Here is an 18,072-nt window from a genome sequence, read left to right as displayed (position 1 = left end):
TTTTTGCCAGAGAATTCCGGGTATGAGATGGATAAATAAGGCTGTCACAAGATGTATTAAAAATGAAAAAAATTACTTGCCATGGCAATATGCTTGAATGTGAAGTCCACATTATCGCTACTACAGTTATGTGAATTGCTATATATATTTATCCAGGCAATAATACATGCAGCACAACACACCATGTTCAAACGTCTTTTGGCGATAAAGATATCTTATTACTTGGGATAAATTTAGCATATAAATGACAAGCCTGACAACTAAATACATGCATATTACCACGTGTGTTTTAGTTAGATGAAGCCTGGTTTCGCTCACAAAGACTTTAAGCAAAACTCGGTACAGATGGTGCAGCAGTGTTTGAGAAGCTCCGCGATAACTTGGAGATCACACTGCTAAGTTTGTGGACAGGACGTGAATAGTCTAGTGCTTACGCAGCCACCGGCAATAACCCTGGAATTTTAAATGCGAAGCATTTCTTAGCGAACTTCGGCGACATTGAGCCTGCCTGCCTCTGCCTGCCCGCCCGCCTGTCTGTCTATCTATCGCGCCGCCAACGAACTTTAGCTCTCCTGGCCGTTTCGATAATGGTATCAATACCAAACTTGGTATGGCCTAACATGACTGTATGAAAAACATATTTGACTAGTCATAACATGAAAATCATGACATTTATGTCATGATTTACATTTCATGATCCTTTAGCTCTTGCGGTGGTTTCGTTCACATGGCATGTTGAAAAATTGGTATGGTATGGCATGATTGCATGGCAAACGCAAGCGACAGACCCCAAACATGAAAATAATGACATTCCTGTCATGTAACAACATGACTACATGTCACGCTCATGATGTGCTCGCGGCCATTTCGCTAGCGTGGCATATACCAAATTTGGTATTACAGTACGTCAATGAACGACGAAGGTATGATACTGGTGCAAACATGATAAACATCAGATGCGTGTCATGTAAGAACATGACTACATGCCACGCTCATGATGAGCTTGCGGCCGTTTCACTAGCTTCACTTATACCGAATTTGGTATTACGGGACATGAATGGATTACGAAGGTATGATACTGGTGCAAAAATGAGAAACATGAGATGCGTGTCATGTAACAGCATGACTACATGCCACGCTCATGATGCGCTCGCGGCGGTTTCGCTAGCTTTACATGTACCAGACTCGGTATTACGCGACGCCAATGAATGACGAAGGTATGTGACTGTTGCAAACATGATAATCATGAGATGCGTGTGAATGTGACTACATACGTTTCGACGTGTCGCGGTGCACGTGCTCGCCGGCATTCATTTCGTCGTGTCACTCTGGCGTTGCCACGCCAGGCGCCAGTCCTACCATATACTCGCAGGCGCGCGCTGCGTTGCTTTGACGCATGCGTGTTTTAGCGCGTCCGGCGACCATCCGTCGCGAAAAGAGGGAGACGCAGTGTTATCTGGGTAAAACATCAGCGCGAAATGCAGCATTGCGCACCGGTTGCCGTCGGGCCGTGCCGACGGACGCTGGTCGCGCCTGGTGTCAGACTATAGAGTGCTCGCGTTTTGCTAACGTAGCGTCACTGTGCCCAGCGTGCAGGTGCGGCAATGCTACATTGGAGTATATTGGGCTCTTCATGATGTGCTCGCGGTCGTTTTGCTAGCTCCGCATATACTAAATTTGGTGTTATGCGACATCAATGGATGATAAAATATTTTACTGGTACAAACATGATAATCCTGACACGCGTGTCACGTAGGATCATGACAACATACCAAGCTCATAGCGTGCTTGCAGCCATTTCGTTAGCTCCACATATACTAAATTTGATATCATGCGACGTGAATAGATGACGAAGGTAAACGACACATCCAATCATGATAATTGTGACACGGAAGTCATGTACGGCATCATTTACCTCCGTCTAGAAATGTTGTGCTGATTTTAAAGTGACATATCAACATTTCTAATTGGTGCTTCGCATATCATCGATTCCCACTTTACGTGAGATCTGCCAATTTTTCAATAGCACATGTATAAAAGCAGATGCGCTGTACTGCTTGTCAGAATATTGATGGCCGACGCAATGTTTACCGCTATCAGGGCAGACTATGTATTGCTTGTAAGTTGACTTTCCGTTCTTCAGGCAAAGGTTCGCAGAAATATAAACTTTGATAGCAATCCCCCTGACTACTGCAGTCTTCAACATCATGACAATATTAGTTTTTATGTCTCCCGATGAGATGTTTACATCTATAAATCCAGCAAGTAGAAATTCCTTCTATTAGAAATGTGCAGATGTACAACTGCAAAATTGTGAAATGTAATACTAACAGCTATCTTTTTTTTTGTTTTAATGTGAATCCATTAGGTGAAGCAGAGCAGTATACAAGTGCCACTGTATGGAGACTATGTGACAAAGCTCATTGATCCTTAAAGCAGCTTGCATTCCTAGCTGTCTAGCATGGTGTAAAAGTGAAGGTTTCGAAACAAATGCCAAAATGAAGCAATGACGTGCTGCTCGCAATAGCCTACTTGTGGCCCCCCATATTCTCCGATTAACAATGTGATGTAAAGAGCTCTTATAATTGCACGACAGAAGTTCTTGGACACCATTACTGTTAAAGTGCTAGAGCACAGCTAATGGTTTAAAAATTAACTCAAGTAAAACACAGTTTATTGTCTTCCATTCTAGTCATAATCCTTTTTCACCTACCCCAGCTAACACTAACAACGGCCACAGATATATTTGTACCACTATGTTCACATTCTTGGTAGTAGTCCTAGATGCTCATGTAAAGTACCATCACATTTCACTAATAATGGTATAATGGCATCACTTATAATGGTATCAGAACATTAATTGAAGCATGACCATTCTTGAACTTTGCTTAAACTATACTACACCTTTATTCACAGTCATATTATGTACTGCATCACATCATGGGCAAGCACCTATCTATCTCATATCCTCCCACTTCAACGTTTCCAAAAGCAAGCCATTCGCATTCTAACATTCAGTACTCCAAACACCAGCAAGTCCCCACTTTTTCAGCAACATAGTGTACTAACACTGTGTAATTTATTTAAATATAAACTGGTAATTATTGTATTCAAGTGGCTTAACGGTTCTCTAACAGCCAATGTCTTGCAGAAATTTCAATTGGTAAATGCTAATCCCACCAGGCTTAACAAGAATTTTTTACTATCACATACATGCACTAACTACAGCAAACACACTACCATACTTGCTGCCATACATTTTTCGAATGCAATACCACTATGCACTAAATAATTGTCATTCGACACTTTTAAAAAAGAACTTCCTTATCTCATTTCACAATCATTACTAATTCATGTTTTCCATATATATTCTCTTATATTTAAAGCTATTACTGAACGAGTTATTTTCACATTATTTACTCATGTGGATTTGAGTTGTCTGGTGTATCATTAAAGTTCCTTTTGTTCAAGGCTCTACTGCTACTTTTTTTCACAGCCATGTATAATTACTAAACATTGTTTTATTACCATGTCTGCTGGAATTTATATTACAAGTTTTTCCTGTCTTTATTCTTATCATAATGACTTGCCACTTTTTAGTTGCCATTTTGTTATACTTGCCAACATGTATATTTTTCACAGGAGGTCCCCTTTCAGCCTTGTGCTATGGGACCTCCTTCCGTATATACTAACCCCAATGTGTTTATATATTTTGCAACAAATGAACATTTTTTACTTATTGACCTATATCGCCATAACACAGCAGATAAATTGACAGGACAGGCCAAATGGCTTACCCTATGAAATTTCCATATTTTAAGATATGTTATCATTAGCAAAAAGCATTTCAATTCAAGAATCATGAACGTGCTAGAAATTAGAGTTATTGCACAGTAGAAAGTACACCCAGAACTCAACAAGTTGAGGTGCGTTCGACTTTGTTTTCATTTCTTATGACAGACAGTACTGCGGTGTAACTGTGCTTGCAGATGACTTAACAGGACAGATTTTGCTTGTTTTAGGATAAGTGAAAGCAAAAACATCCAGCACCACAAACTTTATTTGCATTTTTTTATTGAATGTAAATATGAAGTCTCAATGGGAGCAGGTCCGCTAAGGCAATTAATGGGTTCATTTCACATTTTCAAGTGTTAGCAAAGGTTATGTTGCACAACAGTTTCTTGTCAAGCAGAATGAAAAATTATGTGCACTAAATGCCGTCAGGAAAAGTTCACAAAGCCAGATGCCGTCCTTATTTGCAGTACTTGTCCACACTGAGCCGAGCAGCAGTACCCAGCAGCATTCCAGCTCTGGTCCCTGATCCGCATTGCTTTGGGGGCCAGCTTGAAGTGGGGAAGGAGAGAACAAAATGGTTTTAAATTCCGAGTTCCGCAACCTGCTGTCTAGCGACATTTTTACTTGTTTTCAGAACAGTTGCATTCAAAGAAGACTGAACTTTTAGGTGTGTCAACACCACAGAGAGAGTCACAGAGATAGCATAACATCGAGTACAATAACCAACCGCTGCAAAAGCAGCTAAATTATAGACTGAACTAAAGGAATGGAAGCATAGGGAGGTTTGTGTTGTTAAAAAAATGATGTGACGTGATCCTGTACTTAATCTACTAGACTGCTCTACCATTCAAGCTGAATACAAATGAATCACAATAACGAAAAGGAGCGATACACTAATAGTGAGATGAAAGACTGCCAAATAGTTGCTAACTTTCTGTGGTTAGTTACTGCAGCTGCATGTTTAATGAAGTGGAAGTGAATTGAACGACAATAAAGAAGCACTGGCCATTCTAAAGGCACCCAGAAGCTTCAACAAAAGACGGTGATGCAGTATACATATTGGGGATCCCACTTGCTAATGTGTAAAACAGTAAATTCTGTCAAGCTTAGAGAAGAAACTGAAGCTCTAAAACTGACACAAGCATGAGTGATCGTAGTGCCACTCACACTAATTTAAAAAATATTCAATCTTTACCATAACCACTGTCATTTGGGTGGTCATGATGGCATTCGGTGGATGTACATGAAGCTAACCAAGCAGTTCACATGATACGGCATAAAAGAAGACACAATATAAGTACAATCATATCACGAGAGCCAGATTAATAAAGTAAAGTTTAGTAAATGGTACAATCAAAACACTTTTCTGCACCGTAGGAAGTCATTCACATGAACTTCAAAGAATATTGTAAAAAAAATATCCAAAGGTGATGGCTTGTAAAAGGATGGTGGCAGCGAAAGCAGAAAAGGCGATACCAACAGTCTGATCTCCTTCTAAACTAAAAGATGTCTGACAATAAGTCAGTATTAGTGAGAGACAGTGAACCATATTTACAGAGTCATCAACCAAGTAAATGGGCAAACCAACAGTAAATTGCACTCAAGTTTACTGCTCCATGTCATTCAGCAGTTATTGGGCTAGTGAAGCCAGCTAATTAAGACATATTGTAATACTTAAGCATGTGTCAACACTTCCCAGAAGGATAGAAGAGCTGCCTTTGAATGACGTAGCTCATCGTGCACAGCCCTGAAAAGCATCTCTGGGGTGCACACCACTTATGTATTTTTACATATTGCAGCCTCAATGGGGCTATTGCAGGAGTGGGAAAAAAACAACAAGAACAAATCAACATTCATGAACAGACTTTTCACTGCTCCAGCAAAGCAACATATATACCAGCCAACGTGACTGTGAGTTGAAGTGATGATCAGCCTGACAGAGCGAGAACTAAAAAAGGTTAAAGCTAAGTACAGAAAGAGAGTGAAAAGGAACTTCGACAATAACAGAACACAGCTGTACCAAGAATTGAGGTTCGGGACTTGGTGATGAAAGAATTACAAAACTCAGCAGTGAGTCAAAGAGGGCCATTCTCGTTTGTCAAAATGGCAAGCCCCAAGGACATTTAAAGACTTCCCGGTACGTTGGCCTCAATGGCACCTTCGAATTGGCCTTGACAGCCAGCATTCTAAATGAGTACGACACCATTTTTCAAAGGCGAGTTTACTCTGCCATACGAATCTCGTGGATGCAAAAATGACTCTGAGCAAGTGAAAAGCAAATAATATCGTGATAAGATATATTACCTGTATCTTATAATAAATTCAGGTTTCCCATGGCACATCAAGCAATTCTAGGGACTTCATGCTGCAACCTATCTTGTTTTGATGATATCAGGTACCAAAATGGCCACTCAGCATCACAAAAATTATCAAAATGACTGCTTGTGGGTCGGCAATGGAGCCACAGTGCGTAGCAACCAAGCGAGTTTCATGATTTATCACACAAGCACATGACCAGAAGCTCACATTGTGTTACAATGTCAGGACACTGTCGAAATGAAAACAAGCTTTTAAAAAGAATAGTGTAATTACTTTTTCAGAGTGCACTCGCACTTTGCAGTACATTTTTTAGATCATTGAAGGCTGGGCCTTTCATTTGACGCAATAAAATGAAAATTTAGCTGTCATTACCCCCTTATCATCCCAGGAGGTTTGAAAACAAGTGCTGTGAAAGTGAAGCAAGCTTAATCAGTTGCCAAAGACAAATGATTTATTGCATAGGGGACTGGGAGGACGGAGGTATTAAAATAAAGAAGTTAGAAATGATGACAAGAACAGTTCTGTGTCTTTATATTATGTACAGTCTCTTTACATACCACATACTAGCAACTTGTACGATATGCCAAAGTTAGCATGCCACCAAGATCACCAAAATTTTAGTATGTTTTTAAACAAAGCATAACAAATATGTGTCAACAGCATAGCATTGTGCCATTTTGTTAGTTACACTTTTGAGTATAATTATGGCATAAATGTCAGCATAATCCGCATATATCAAACATTACCTGTCAACCTGAGGTGTAATGATGTTTTTTATTCTTTTACATGAAGCCAGAATTAGAAGTGTTGCAAAAGGCCCATGTAATTTCTCAGCAAGGGGCTGCAAATCGATTATAAACTGTTCATAAACTGATCATTCACAATCCAACAGCTAGTGTAGCATTCCCTGTCACGTGCACTCGGCACACTACCATAATTACTTTGCCTGACGCGAACATGCATTGCCTTTAAAAACGAATGCCGATGAGGGTGCATTTTTGAACACTACGCACAACTTAGCTGCAGCTGGTTATTCTCTTCATTCACAGGACATTTGTAAATTAATTGACGTGTAAAGAATGCAAGCTCAAAGCACTAACGATTCAGGATTGCTGTTTTGAGGCACACGGCAGTCTTTCCTACACTGACTGTAGTCATTTGCAAGTTGATGCTTACTCTGAGCACTCGATCGTAATGATTCACACATGCCTTCACCAAAATACCTAGCAGTTGTGCAGTGAAGCTTCAATAAACGCTTGCGTGTTTTTTATTAATTTATAGCTTTCGACGAACACTCGAAGCTATGAGTTTCAGTTTACTTTTATTTATTTTTTGTTGTTTAATTTATTCCACTCAAGTCTATGCGCACTAAAGCACTGTGCAACAGCAGCAATAGTCATGCTCTCACTGAGTAGCGTAGTAACCGAAGCTGCGCCTGCACCAGCATCATTAGCGAAGTTGACTGCACCAACGGTCCCGTAAAGAAGCATTTTATGGCTCTGTTCGGAACTACAAAGAAAAAAAAAAAAGAACTTACCGAGACCAGCATCTCGACGTCTTCTGGAAACGACTGTCCGCTTCTTAGTGTCTCCTGCAGTCGATGAAAACGGACTAACACTGCTGGCGCCAGTGAGGTGCAGCGTCGACAGAGGCATGCTCACGTCGTTTTTCGGCACACTGGAAGTTTTTCCGCGTGCCTGCAAATGATGGGAAGGCTTTTTTCACGATCAAGATTGCCTCAGCGAACACAGCCTAGCAGCATCGTCATGGGCGCAGCCATATTGGTTGACGACATTTTGCATGAACCAATGAGCACGCAGCTTCCGAGAGCCTCGTAAAGGCGCTTGGCACAGTGCATTGTGGGTAGGTCTATTTATAGAGTTTCCTAAAATTAGATATCATTATAGGTCTATCCGCTTGCCTTTGCAAACTCATGCCCTGCGCATGCCTAGAGATGCACATGCCCGAGCTGATTATTGATGATGATAAGTAGTTGTTTTGGATTGGCGCCCAGATGCTGCTCAGTGAGTTTCCATGGTGAGTTTACTGTGAGTTTTTTATCTCTCCTCATGCCCTTGCTATGCCACTCTTGTGAATATAGGTATAAAAAGAATTCGTGTAATAAACAGTTGTTAATCTGCACTCTGTTTTTGTGGTGTTTTTTGTAAGTAAGAAGCGCGATTACTCAAGAACTTCTAACCGGCGCGCGTTTCCAGTTTCGGCCGGGACGCGCCGCAGCAGTCGCCAGCGCGGACGGCGCCTTCGCGCACAAAAACTCTCCCGCGACAATGACCGCGCGTGTTTTGAACGAAATATTTTTTAAAAACTTCGTGTACGTGTGTTCTGTGTCGACTCCAGAGGACAAGAGGGGACCCAGGTTTACGAAGCTCGACGTTTTCTTCACTGTCCTGTCGGTCGTAACGTTTTTCTCGGACATCGCTACCGGTACGTTAAACACCGCACGCTCCGCCCAAGAGATCGTTGTGGAACTTCCGCGTAACTTTGATTTGAAACTTGCGTTAGCGACAGTCTTTACTGCCGCGGGAAACCATCTCGTTTCACATCTAAAACTGAAAAAAAATATAATCGTTTAATACGCGTGACACTGTCGTCGTATAGGAATTGTATAGAGTCGCTTGTAGCACGGTTTGCCGTTTATCAGCCTCGCAGTAAACACACACACAAAACATTCTTGTAAACACGCTGCTTGCTGTATTGTTTAACCAAATACGAACAAGTTGCTTATCTTGCATTACTTTATGAACACGTCGCCACAACTAGATGCTCAAGCGAGCTTGTATCGCAGCTGTGAAAGGCAAACAGCCAGCGCGACGTTTATAAACAAGACGAAACACTTTAGAAACACACACACATCAGCGCCGTGTGTGTGTGTTTTCTTAAAAGGTGAAGTTTTTTTTTGCGTTGGCAAAGATATCTCAAACACGAACCAACTCGCCCAAGCAGCAACTTTAGCAGCGCAGTACGCCTTTACTGCGCCTGTGCTGTTGAGCGCTGTTTATGGTTGCGGTTGCTCGCTGGGCCAGTCGCTGCACGTTTGCAATGAGGTTTTCAGCACGTAAAGACGCGATCAGATAGAAAAATCATAAACGCTCAAGGCAACGCAGCCCGCCATTGAGCGTTTATGTTTCTACGTGTTTGCGACCTTACCTGTTGAAACCCTCACCGTAAAGTGGTTTATGGCGTCAAGTGCAACCTCGAGCTATTTGTTTTCAATCCTCTCGTTTTCCGCGCTTCAGATGTGATCGTGGTCACACAGTACGCCATTTACCAGCTATGGGCGTACGCCGGCATGACCCTGTTCTTCGTGCTGATGCCATCGGTGGTGGTCAACGTGTGCAGCCTGAGGTGGCACATTCACGATAAGCGTGTCTCGAAGCTCGTTTGGATCGCCAGCGCGCTCCAGTTTGGCGTTCTGCACAGGTAAGTCGTGCAGTTCGGCGATCCTTGTTGAATCACTGCCGTGCGTGTACTGCTCTTTCTTCGTCGGAATGTCAAACACGAATCGCGTAACGTGTTATCGCTGTATGGGGTAGGTGCCCCCGCCGGTGCAGCGGCGCTCCCTGTAGATAAGAACTGATAAGATAAACCGTGTTTGTTCGTGAGTCACAATACACGAAACAGGGAGGTGCACAGACCAAGAGTTGGAGAGCGAAAAAAAGAAAGAAATTGCTCTTACAGTGTCAGTTCTTATAGTGTTTGGCAGTTTTCTATGCAGCACTTTACATTTAGTTATTTATTTGACACTACTGTTTACTTCTAGGGGAGTTGTAGCAGTGGATTACAATGGTGAATAAAACTTATGAAGCAAGAACAGTAGTAGCATAACATGTTTGCAAACCAAATAAAACAAGGAACATAAACACGATCCCCTTATGGAAAAGAAGGTGAAGGTCGTAAATACAAAAGCAGGCAACTTTAGATAATCAACTGGCAAGCAGTTATTCAGGTGATTTCAGTGGTGGATGCATCCAAGGCATTCCACTTTACAATTATTTGTGCAAAGGATACTTAGAAACATTGTTAGCTGGCTTATATGGAGTGAATGAAAGACTATGTCGTCTAGACCTGTTGAAAGATGTACATGTCTCTTAACTCTTCAAACATCAAGTATTGATGCAATTTCATCCTTCATTGAGGTGTGCTTCAGGTGAGCTTTTGCCACCAAAGCCAAGACAAAAACCTTGTCACAGCAATTAAAGTTGAATCTTATTCTTTTGCTTTGAACATTTTCTAACTTATTAATAATACTGCGAGTTAAGGGGCCTAAAACTATATTATCAATGTCAAGAATAGGTAGGACAAAGGTTTAATATGCTGAAAGCCATGTGTCACATGAGGAATGGCGAAGAGAACTCATGCACACGATGTCAATGAAACATACGAAATGCCTAAGCATGTTACAAATAGATTGCTCAGTATTGATGTCGTTATGGTGTTCCTGCTGGTAATGATTGAGCTAATTAGCGACAAAGGGCAGCTGTAGTTATCAAATAAAAAGTTGTACGTCAAGTTTGTCCCATAGGTTGATCGTGCCTCTTGTTACAAGCTAGACATAGTGCCAGCGTCAGTTTGTCACAGCTGTTGCCTCACTTCGAACACCTGGGAAATGAGCGAGATCGTTGCTGGGGAAAATACTAATGAATTATTTTTAGTGCATGACAGTGCCATACTCAACATTCCCCATGGACTGTAGTCAAATGCGTGTGACGGCACTAAGTAATGTTTAATGTGATGACATGAAAGTATGTTTGTACAGACGTTACCAGTTTTCTGTAACAAGAACACTGTGCTGCTACTGCACGTGTAACTGCAAATGTCCAGTTAATGGACGTGTAGGTCAGCGGCAGGTCAGATCACAAATATTGCAATGGTAACATTGTGTTATAGGTCTCTATTGAGCCCTGCCTCTCTTTATTTGGTGAGCATTAAAGAAAAAAGGGGGAAGAGAAGACGGACGGAATAAGTCGGTTAAATCCGCCTTTGTTGTCTTCACAAAGGGGAGTATCTTAGCATAAAGGAACCAACATGATATTGAGGCATCACAAAAGGGAAAATTTTTGCTTCCCTGTCTGTCTCGGTAGATCAGTGGCTATAGGGTGCGCGGCTGCCGACCCGAAGGCAGCGTGCTCGATCCCGGCCGGAGCAGTCACATTTTGATGGAGCCGAAATGGTAGAGGCTCGTGTGCTGTGTGATGTCAGAACGCCTGGTCGTAAAATTTCCGGAGCCCCTTTGCTACGCCGTCTCGTAATTGGATCGTGTTTTTGGGACGTAAAACCCCACGTGTTATATATATTTTTTTCTGGCATGTAATGTTAACATACTGCACGTACAGGAACCAGGAAACTCTTATAGGTGACTTATTGAAGTGTACTTTAAAGTTTTCGTCACCCAGCATCTACGAGACAACCCCACTGCTATGGACCTAATCATGGCAAGTCAACACGGTTAGGCAGATTTACGAACTCTGCATCCCAGACACAGCCAAAACTGCTGTTGGAGTTTCTAAATGCCTATTCACTCTTTGTTTTTCACGTACAAGGCGTTCACACAAGAATTCCAGAGGCTGCTGTCTCCATGTGTTTTAGACCTACATCATACTGCATTTACACGTCATTGCGATACCACCCCCTGATTTTAAAGCCGAAAGTGTTTTTTTTTAAGAAAAAGGTATTAAAAATATATTGAATGCATTGCGAGCAACCACAATTCACATTTTAGTGTTCTTGAAACCAGTACTTAATTACTATTAAGAGTAACAATGCGAAAATTTCTAAAATTTGTTTCAGTGCTCCTTTTCAACTAAAGATTATTACAGAATACATATAAACAGATTGATTTTGATGATTGGTGAGTATAGAATTCTTTCATTAGGCTGAATTTCACCACTACATCTAATTTAATTAATCTATAAGGAAGGAGGTGAGGTGGCCTTGAAATGTCATGCTTATCTATCCTACTTTTAGGCTTAAGGTCTAGTAGCCATCATGGTATTCCTTGGCCATCCTCTATATATGGCATGCTTAGGTGTGGGTGCATGATGTTCATTCAGTGAGTTTAACGTACATACAGCACGGAATGAAAGACAAGGAAGACATGTCTTGCTCCTAGCTTTGGGCTGGATGGTTTCCAGGTCTTTAGCTCACCGATCCGTGCACTGTTATAATGGGCCCATTCCCAGTCGCAGTAAGAAACATTAATAGCTTTTCTGTTGGCCCTGACAGACAGGTGATTCATCCAAATATTTCTCTTCTCAGAGTGGCTGACTAGGTTAGTAAGTGACAGACCACAACATCAGCTTAGCTTGTATTAGTACCTACCTTTCTCTACGTCTGTGTGATCTTTCCTTCTTATACCATCATCATCATCAGCCTGACTATGTCCACCGTAGGACAAAGGCCTCTCCCATGTTCCGCCAGTCCACTCGGTCCTGTGCTTGTTGCTGCCATTTTATACTCGCACACTTTTTGATCGCATCTGTCCACCTAATTTTCTGTCTTCTGTCTCCCCCTAATCCGCTTGCCTTCTCTGGGAATCTAGTTTGTTACCCTAATGACCAGCGGTTATCCTCTCTATGCGCTACATGCCCGGCCCATGTCCATTTTCTCTTCTTGATTTCAACATGATATCCTTAACCCCGGTTTGTCCCCTGATCTATTCTGCTCTCTTCTTATCTCTTAAGGTTAAACCCATCATTTTCCTTTCCATCGCTTGCTGCATCGTCCTCAATTTAAGCTGGACCCTCTTTGTAAGTCTCCAGGTGTCTGCTCCGTAGGTAAGTACCTTCATATATGTACCGCAGTACTACAAACTAAGTTCGTGGACGACCAACTCACCCAAGGTGCAACACTTCTGAGACCACAACAGTCCATATGTTGCGTCTGATGATAGCCTATTTTCTATTCTTTTCTCTCTCTCTCTCTATTTTTGGCACTTTGGACCGCACTGGATTTCCATGATGTTTTTAGTACCCCTAAAAACACAGTCGACTAGACACAGACACAGCTTTTCTCTTATGCCAATATTTCCCAAAACCAAATCTCACATGAACAGTTTTTTCTCACACACCATAACAGAATGGAACTCTCTACCTGTTCACATAATACAATCGAGGAACTTTAGAAAAGAATGAGAAAACCATTTCGCTTAGAATAGGGTATAAATATGAGCAGTGTTTAAACTTTTTTTGCAAATGAATCCCATGCTGTGTGCAGTGCCTTGGTATTGTCTTAACGCTCTTTTTTTTTAGATAGCACAGGTTTTATTCTTTTCATGCACAGTTTGTTTTTTTCTTCTTCTTGCATTTTTAGTCTTTTGTGAATGCTTTGTCACTGTATTATTGTATTTGACCCTCCTGCGTGGGCCAGCATATTGGCCTGCAGTATCGATAAATAAATAAATTAAAAGAATGGCGGTACTTTTGTGTGACTCACGCGCTGCCTTTCTATACGTTTGTTGTGTCTTGCAGGTTTTTGGTTTCGTTAAATTCAGAGTGAAGGGTGGACTGTAGACTTTTTTTGCACGTCTCGATACCAGGTACTGGCTGTGCTTGCGTGCTGGGCTGAGGGCTGAACGGACGCGAGATGTCGAGGACTTCCACGAGCTGTATCAGCACCAGAGCGATCTCTGCATGCTGCGCCTGTTCGACTCTTTCCTGGAGTCGGCACCCCAGCTTGTGCTGCAGCTCTACATCATGGTCAATCACGAAGACTGGAATCCCTGGACCGGTTCGTTTCTTTTTATTTAAGGGCGAAGCTCCTTAGGGTGTGGGTCTGTACATCCCATGGTGTTTGTTGTTATTGGTGTACGTAGCCACCGATGGCAGTACTTGTATGTGGAACTAGATGTCGGTAGTTGTAGTTGATGCTTGTATGTGATAAAATTTTAGCATAGTACAAGAACGTACCGTTCATACTCGGTGATTTCAACGTTGATATCGCAGACACAACCAATAATTGGCTTATCCAACATGTGGCTTCTGGATATGCACTCAGATGTATATCATATGGCCATATGAAACCAAACACGATCTGAGGAACATACATTGACCTAGTATTTGCAAATTTTACACTGCAACCTATACAGGAACTGGTCACCCTTCATTTCAGGCACCATATGCCATCATAATGAAGGGACATCGCAAGCCATTTGTCATCTCTAAGTACAAATAAAAGTTGATTTCTATATATACACACATAGTGTTTCTCATGATGTCTTTAGATCATGATCGACCGGGCGAATTACACACGGAAGATTTGCGGTTTTACTGATGATTTCCTCCGCAGTTTCGCCCACTCGTCATAATTCACCCCATGAATATGCTGTGATTTTCACACAATTTGCGTCTGAAGTGAACATATTTTTTAGAGACGAAGCTCCTTACGCTGTGCGTCGTATGTCCCGTGTCGTCATAATCATTGTAGTAGCCAGTTGAATTGCATTGCATGCCAATGAAAACGATGTCATAGCATATCCACGGAGTGAACTGATGATAATGAGTAGGGTGAAGCGTTCCTAAGTCCATCCATCCGTTTGTACGTTCGTCCACTTGTGCGTCCATCCGTTCGACCTTTTGTGCGTTCGTCCGTCCGTACGCTTTGCCCCACTCGTTGTTCACCTCGCTACAGTGGCTAGAATAGGAAAGTGTGATGAGCGGCAAGCGGCGCCTACGGAGCACACTGAAGCCTCTGCGGAGGAGCCGCATGGGGGCGTGCACAGTCGTTTATATGTTGTTTGCACGTGTCCGACAGTTTCGTAGAGCACGCTCGTCCGCTCTTATTTTTGTGCAGTGACCCTCTGACAGCAATGCTTCTGTATGCACTCCCATGGCTCGAAAACAAAGTCAATGCTTCGTCCCATGGTGCACCACAGACTACAAGTCAGCTAAAAAGAAGCATGCGTTGTTTGGTGTTCCAAAGGACGAAGCTCTGTTTGTGCAGTGGCGGAGAGCGATGCCGCGGGCTGACAAGCTGCTTCGAAAAAACTCGGCTGTGTGTGAGGTGCACACTTCGACTAGAGGTACGGCGCTTCGAGCACACTGTGAACGACGAAATTGCCTGCATTGAAAAGGAAAGGGATAGGTGTGCGCAGGATTCCTGTTCAGTGGAGGAGGGGGGGTGGCAAAGGTTCATTGCAGCGCTCCCCTCCCTATTAAATCAGTGTATGAAGCAGATTTCGCACCCACCTTTTAGGTGAATAAAAGAGTGCCCCGCCCCCTACTCAATGTATAGAGCAGATTTAGCGCCCCCCTTCCAGCTGGGTGACTAGGAGGGGCTCCCGCAACCTCTTCCCCCCTCGTGCGAATTCCTATGGGTCGGCCTTTCGGAGAAGCTCTTCCCATTTGTAGACGCCCTTTAAATCACTTTTTCAAAATGGTTCAGCTACAACAAGCTTCACAGTGACAGTTGGAAAAGCTAATTGTTTCCTGCTTGAAAAAAAAAATAAAAAATGTCACACTGGGCTGCGCAGAACATAGTCTCACCTCACCAATCGAGTGACCAAGTTTTTTCTGCTTCCCATTTGCGTTTTTAGACAAAAGCACTTCACAAGGAGCCAGCATCTTCCCGTGAAAAGAGAAAGTACCTGACGCCTAGGCACGTCACCTAGCCAAGGGAAACAATGTTCTGTGGTGCGCTTGTGAACTATAAAACTTCTTTCTTTGTGTGGATAAGCTGTACGACTAATTATTAAGAATGCAAATAGAAGATAGTGAGTCACTACTCAGAAATGCGTTGTTTGACTAGTGTGCACAAAATAAAATGTTTTCATCTAGGTACCGCTCGTGATTCTCGTCTATGAGTTTGAATATGCATTAGCCATAGGTGTGATTGTATAAAACTGTATGGCTTTAGCAGCAGTAGCTATAGCGAGCCATGCATGTTACGAATAATGGGGCTTTATTTACAGATTAGTGCATGAGGAAATGATGGTTCGCTGTGAAAGGTGTTACAAGCAATGACTCACAACTGAGTTCATCGTTCCTCTATTCTACCACTTCATATCGATAAAATGTGTCATGCCGTCACGCGCTCACTTTTCGCACCCTGTCGATATTTCAGTTCAGTCGCAAACCTGCGTAGGCATCCTGTAATTCCAGAAGCTAATTAACATATCAGCTTGGTCGCCATTTAAGGCCATGCACGAGGAGCAACAAAATATATTTTAAATGCTTCACATTGCCCACTCGCGTGGTTGATTCCCGTCTCTGCACAGCACATCGCCGTCTTGGGTAGCGTGCAAACGTGTACCAGCGCCACCTGGCGGTTTCCTCTCAAGGCGTTACGCGCTAGCTGGTGCGTTCATCACACTTCCATATTCTAGCCACTGTAACCTCGTGGATATGTTGTGATTTTTTTTTTTTGAATGCAGGATACAGCTGCAGCAGAAATAAATATATTAGCACAAGTGACTGATGAGTGCAGTAGTGAAATCGTGACACTTGGTGCTCTTGGCAGACCAAAACGAAAACAGAAGACGTGGTCAGTATTCGAAAGTAGGAGTCCCTGACAAGATACATGCTAGTCTACAACTTTGTTGCTAATCAAGTTTGTTTGCTTCTGTCGTCAGCCTTATGTTCTAACCTGACTGTGTGCCAGTTGTAGATTGAAACAACGAAAGTACACTGATACCTCATTATAAGAGAGTTCCATCTTACACGAAAATAAGTTTGTTATGTCTGAAAATTTGTTATGCAGCTTTATTCATAACACTATCAGTTGCAAGACTATATATCACTCACTTTGTTATAAGCGATATTTCGTTATATGCAGGTACGTTATGTCGAGCTTTAAGCGTAATATAAAAAAAACCTTTGCAATGGATTGCAGGTATCTCGGCGTTGCTCTCTCTGCTGTCCCTCGGCTGGGGCATCGCAGCCTATGGCAAAGCTATGCGACTGTATCGGTCCGAAAAACAGCAGCTCTCCTGGACTGGTCTGATTCTACAGACATTGTGGAGGTTCGGAACCATGACGTCGCGCGTGACCTCCATGGTTCTGCTCGCGTGCGTCTGCGGTGTGTGGACCCTACTTGTCGTTGGTGAGTGCCATTTAAATCAAGGCAGGAAAATAAGATATACACTCAAGCCTCAATATGACGGATTCGGATATAACGAATTATTGGTTATCATAAAGTGTGTGCCCAATGATTTTGCCATGGATACAGTGTTGCAAATAATCGTTTTCAATGAATATTAGGATATAACAAAGTATGTTGGGGGCAGATGTAACTTCGTTGTAACGAGGCTTGAGAGTGAGTGTTTTTTTCAATCATTAATCATTATATTTAAAGAAGTATCCAACTCCAAATATACGTGAACTGATAACTCATTCCACTATCCTACCACCAGATACAGGACTAAAATTCAATCACGTTTGAGCTTTCCCTTCAAGAGTAGATCGCAGTCCTGTAATCTGGCCTCGTGTGCACCTGAACTGCTAGCCTAATTAGATTCTTGGTAAATGCCTCAGTTGTGGCATAAGAAAAGAAATGACTTTGCAATGAGCCTGGGCCATTTCTAAGCATCATTGAATGCCTATTACAAGCACAGTTGTTAAGTGCCCACTACGCCATAATTTTTCTATTAATCTATCAGCAAATGACCCGTTATGTGTCCGTAGGGCGACACACAAACCTACGCAACTGTTCACTTTGTGGATGGTTCTTCTGCTACTGGTGCTGATTATGTCTGTGCGCTCTGTAATGGGTGGGCCTTCAAAACACCCGCTCATTGCCCAATTCACATGTTTTTGCCTGCTGTGATTCTACGCTTCTGCCATGCAGTTGATGGTGAAGGAGACACCTTCTGCTACACGACATTAATGTATGGTAGTGCTCGTGTCGAAAGCAGTTTCACCAAACCTGGTGGCTTTGTGGTGAAATGCCTTTTTTCCACACAGGTGGCACTTACTTCAGTCCTCACTCGCACCCAGAAATTTCTAC

The 18,072-nt window shown here is 42.5% G+C and overlaps 1 protein-coding gene and 1 long non-coding RNA gene across 2 annotated transcripts in view; one reads left to right on the top strand and one right to left on the bottom strand.

The window, feature by feature from the left end:
- Positions 1-4,042: 4,042 nt before the first annotated feature.
- On the bottom strand, positions 4,043-8,393 carry LOC119165541 (uncharacterized). Its single transcript, XR_005108898.2, has 2 exons — positions 7,652-8,393; positions 4,043-4,343 (listed from the first exon to the last, which is right to left on the bottom strand). It is a non-coding gene; the product is annotated as an uncharacterized LOC119165541 (long non-coding RNA).
- Positions 8,323-18,072, top strand: part of LOC119165542 (XK-related protein 7) — a 35,755-nt gene continuing 26,005 nt past the window's right edge. Inside the window, exons 1-4 of the mRNA XM_075874143.1 lie at positions 8,323-8,559; positions 9,372-9,555; positions 13,670-13,860; positions 16,960-17,169. Of these exons, the coding sequence (XP_075730258.1) occupies positions 8,403-8,559; positions 9,372-9,555; positions 13,670-13,860; positions 16,960-17,169 (742 nt within the window). The 5' untranslated portion in view covers positions 8,323-8,402. The remainder of the gene's footprint in view (positions 8,560-9,371; positions 9,556-13,669; positions 13,861-16,959; positions 17,170-18,072) is intronic.

Source organism: Rhipicephalus microplus, chromosome 9 (assembly GCF_043290135.1).
Source record: "Rhipicephalus microplus isolate Deutch F79 chromosome 9, USDA_Rmic, whole genome shotgun sequence".
NCBI lineage: Eukaryota > Metazoa > Arthropoda > Arachnida > Ixodida > Ixodidae > Rhipicephalus > Rhipicephalus microplus.
The sequence above is the reverse complement of the archived record's forward strand: the minus strand, read 5'-3'. Positions and strand labels throughout refer to the sequence as shown.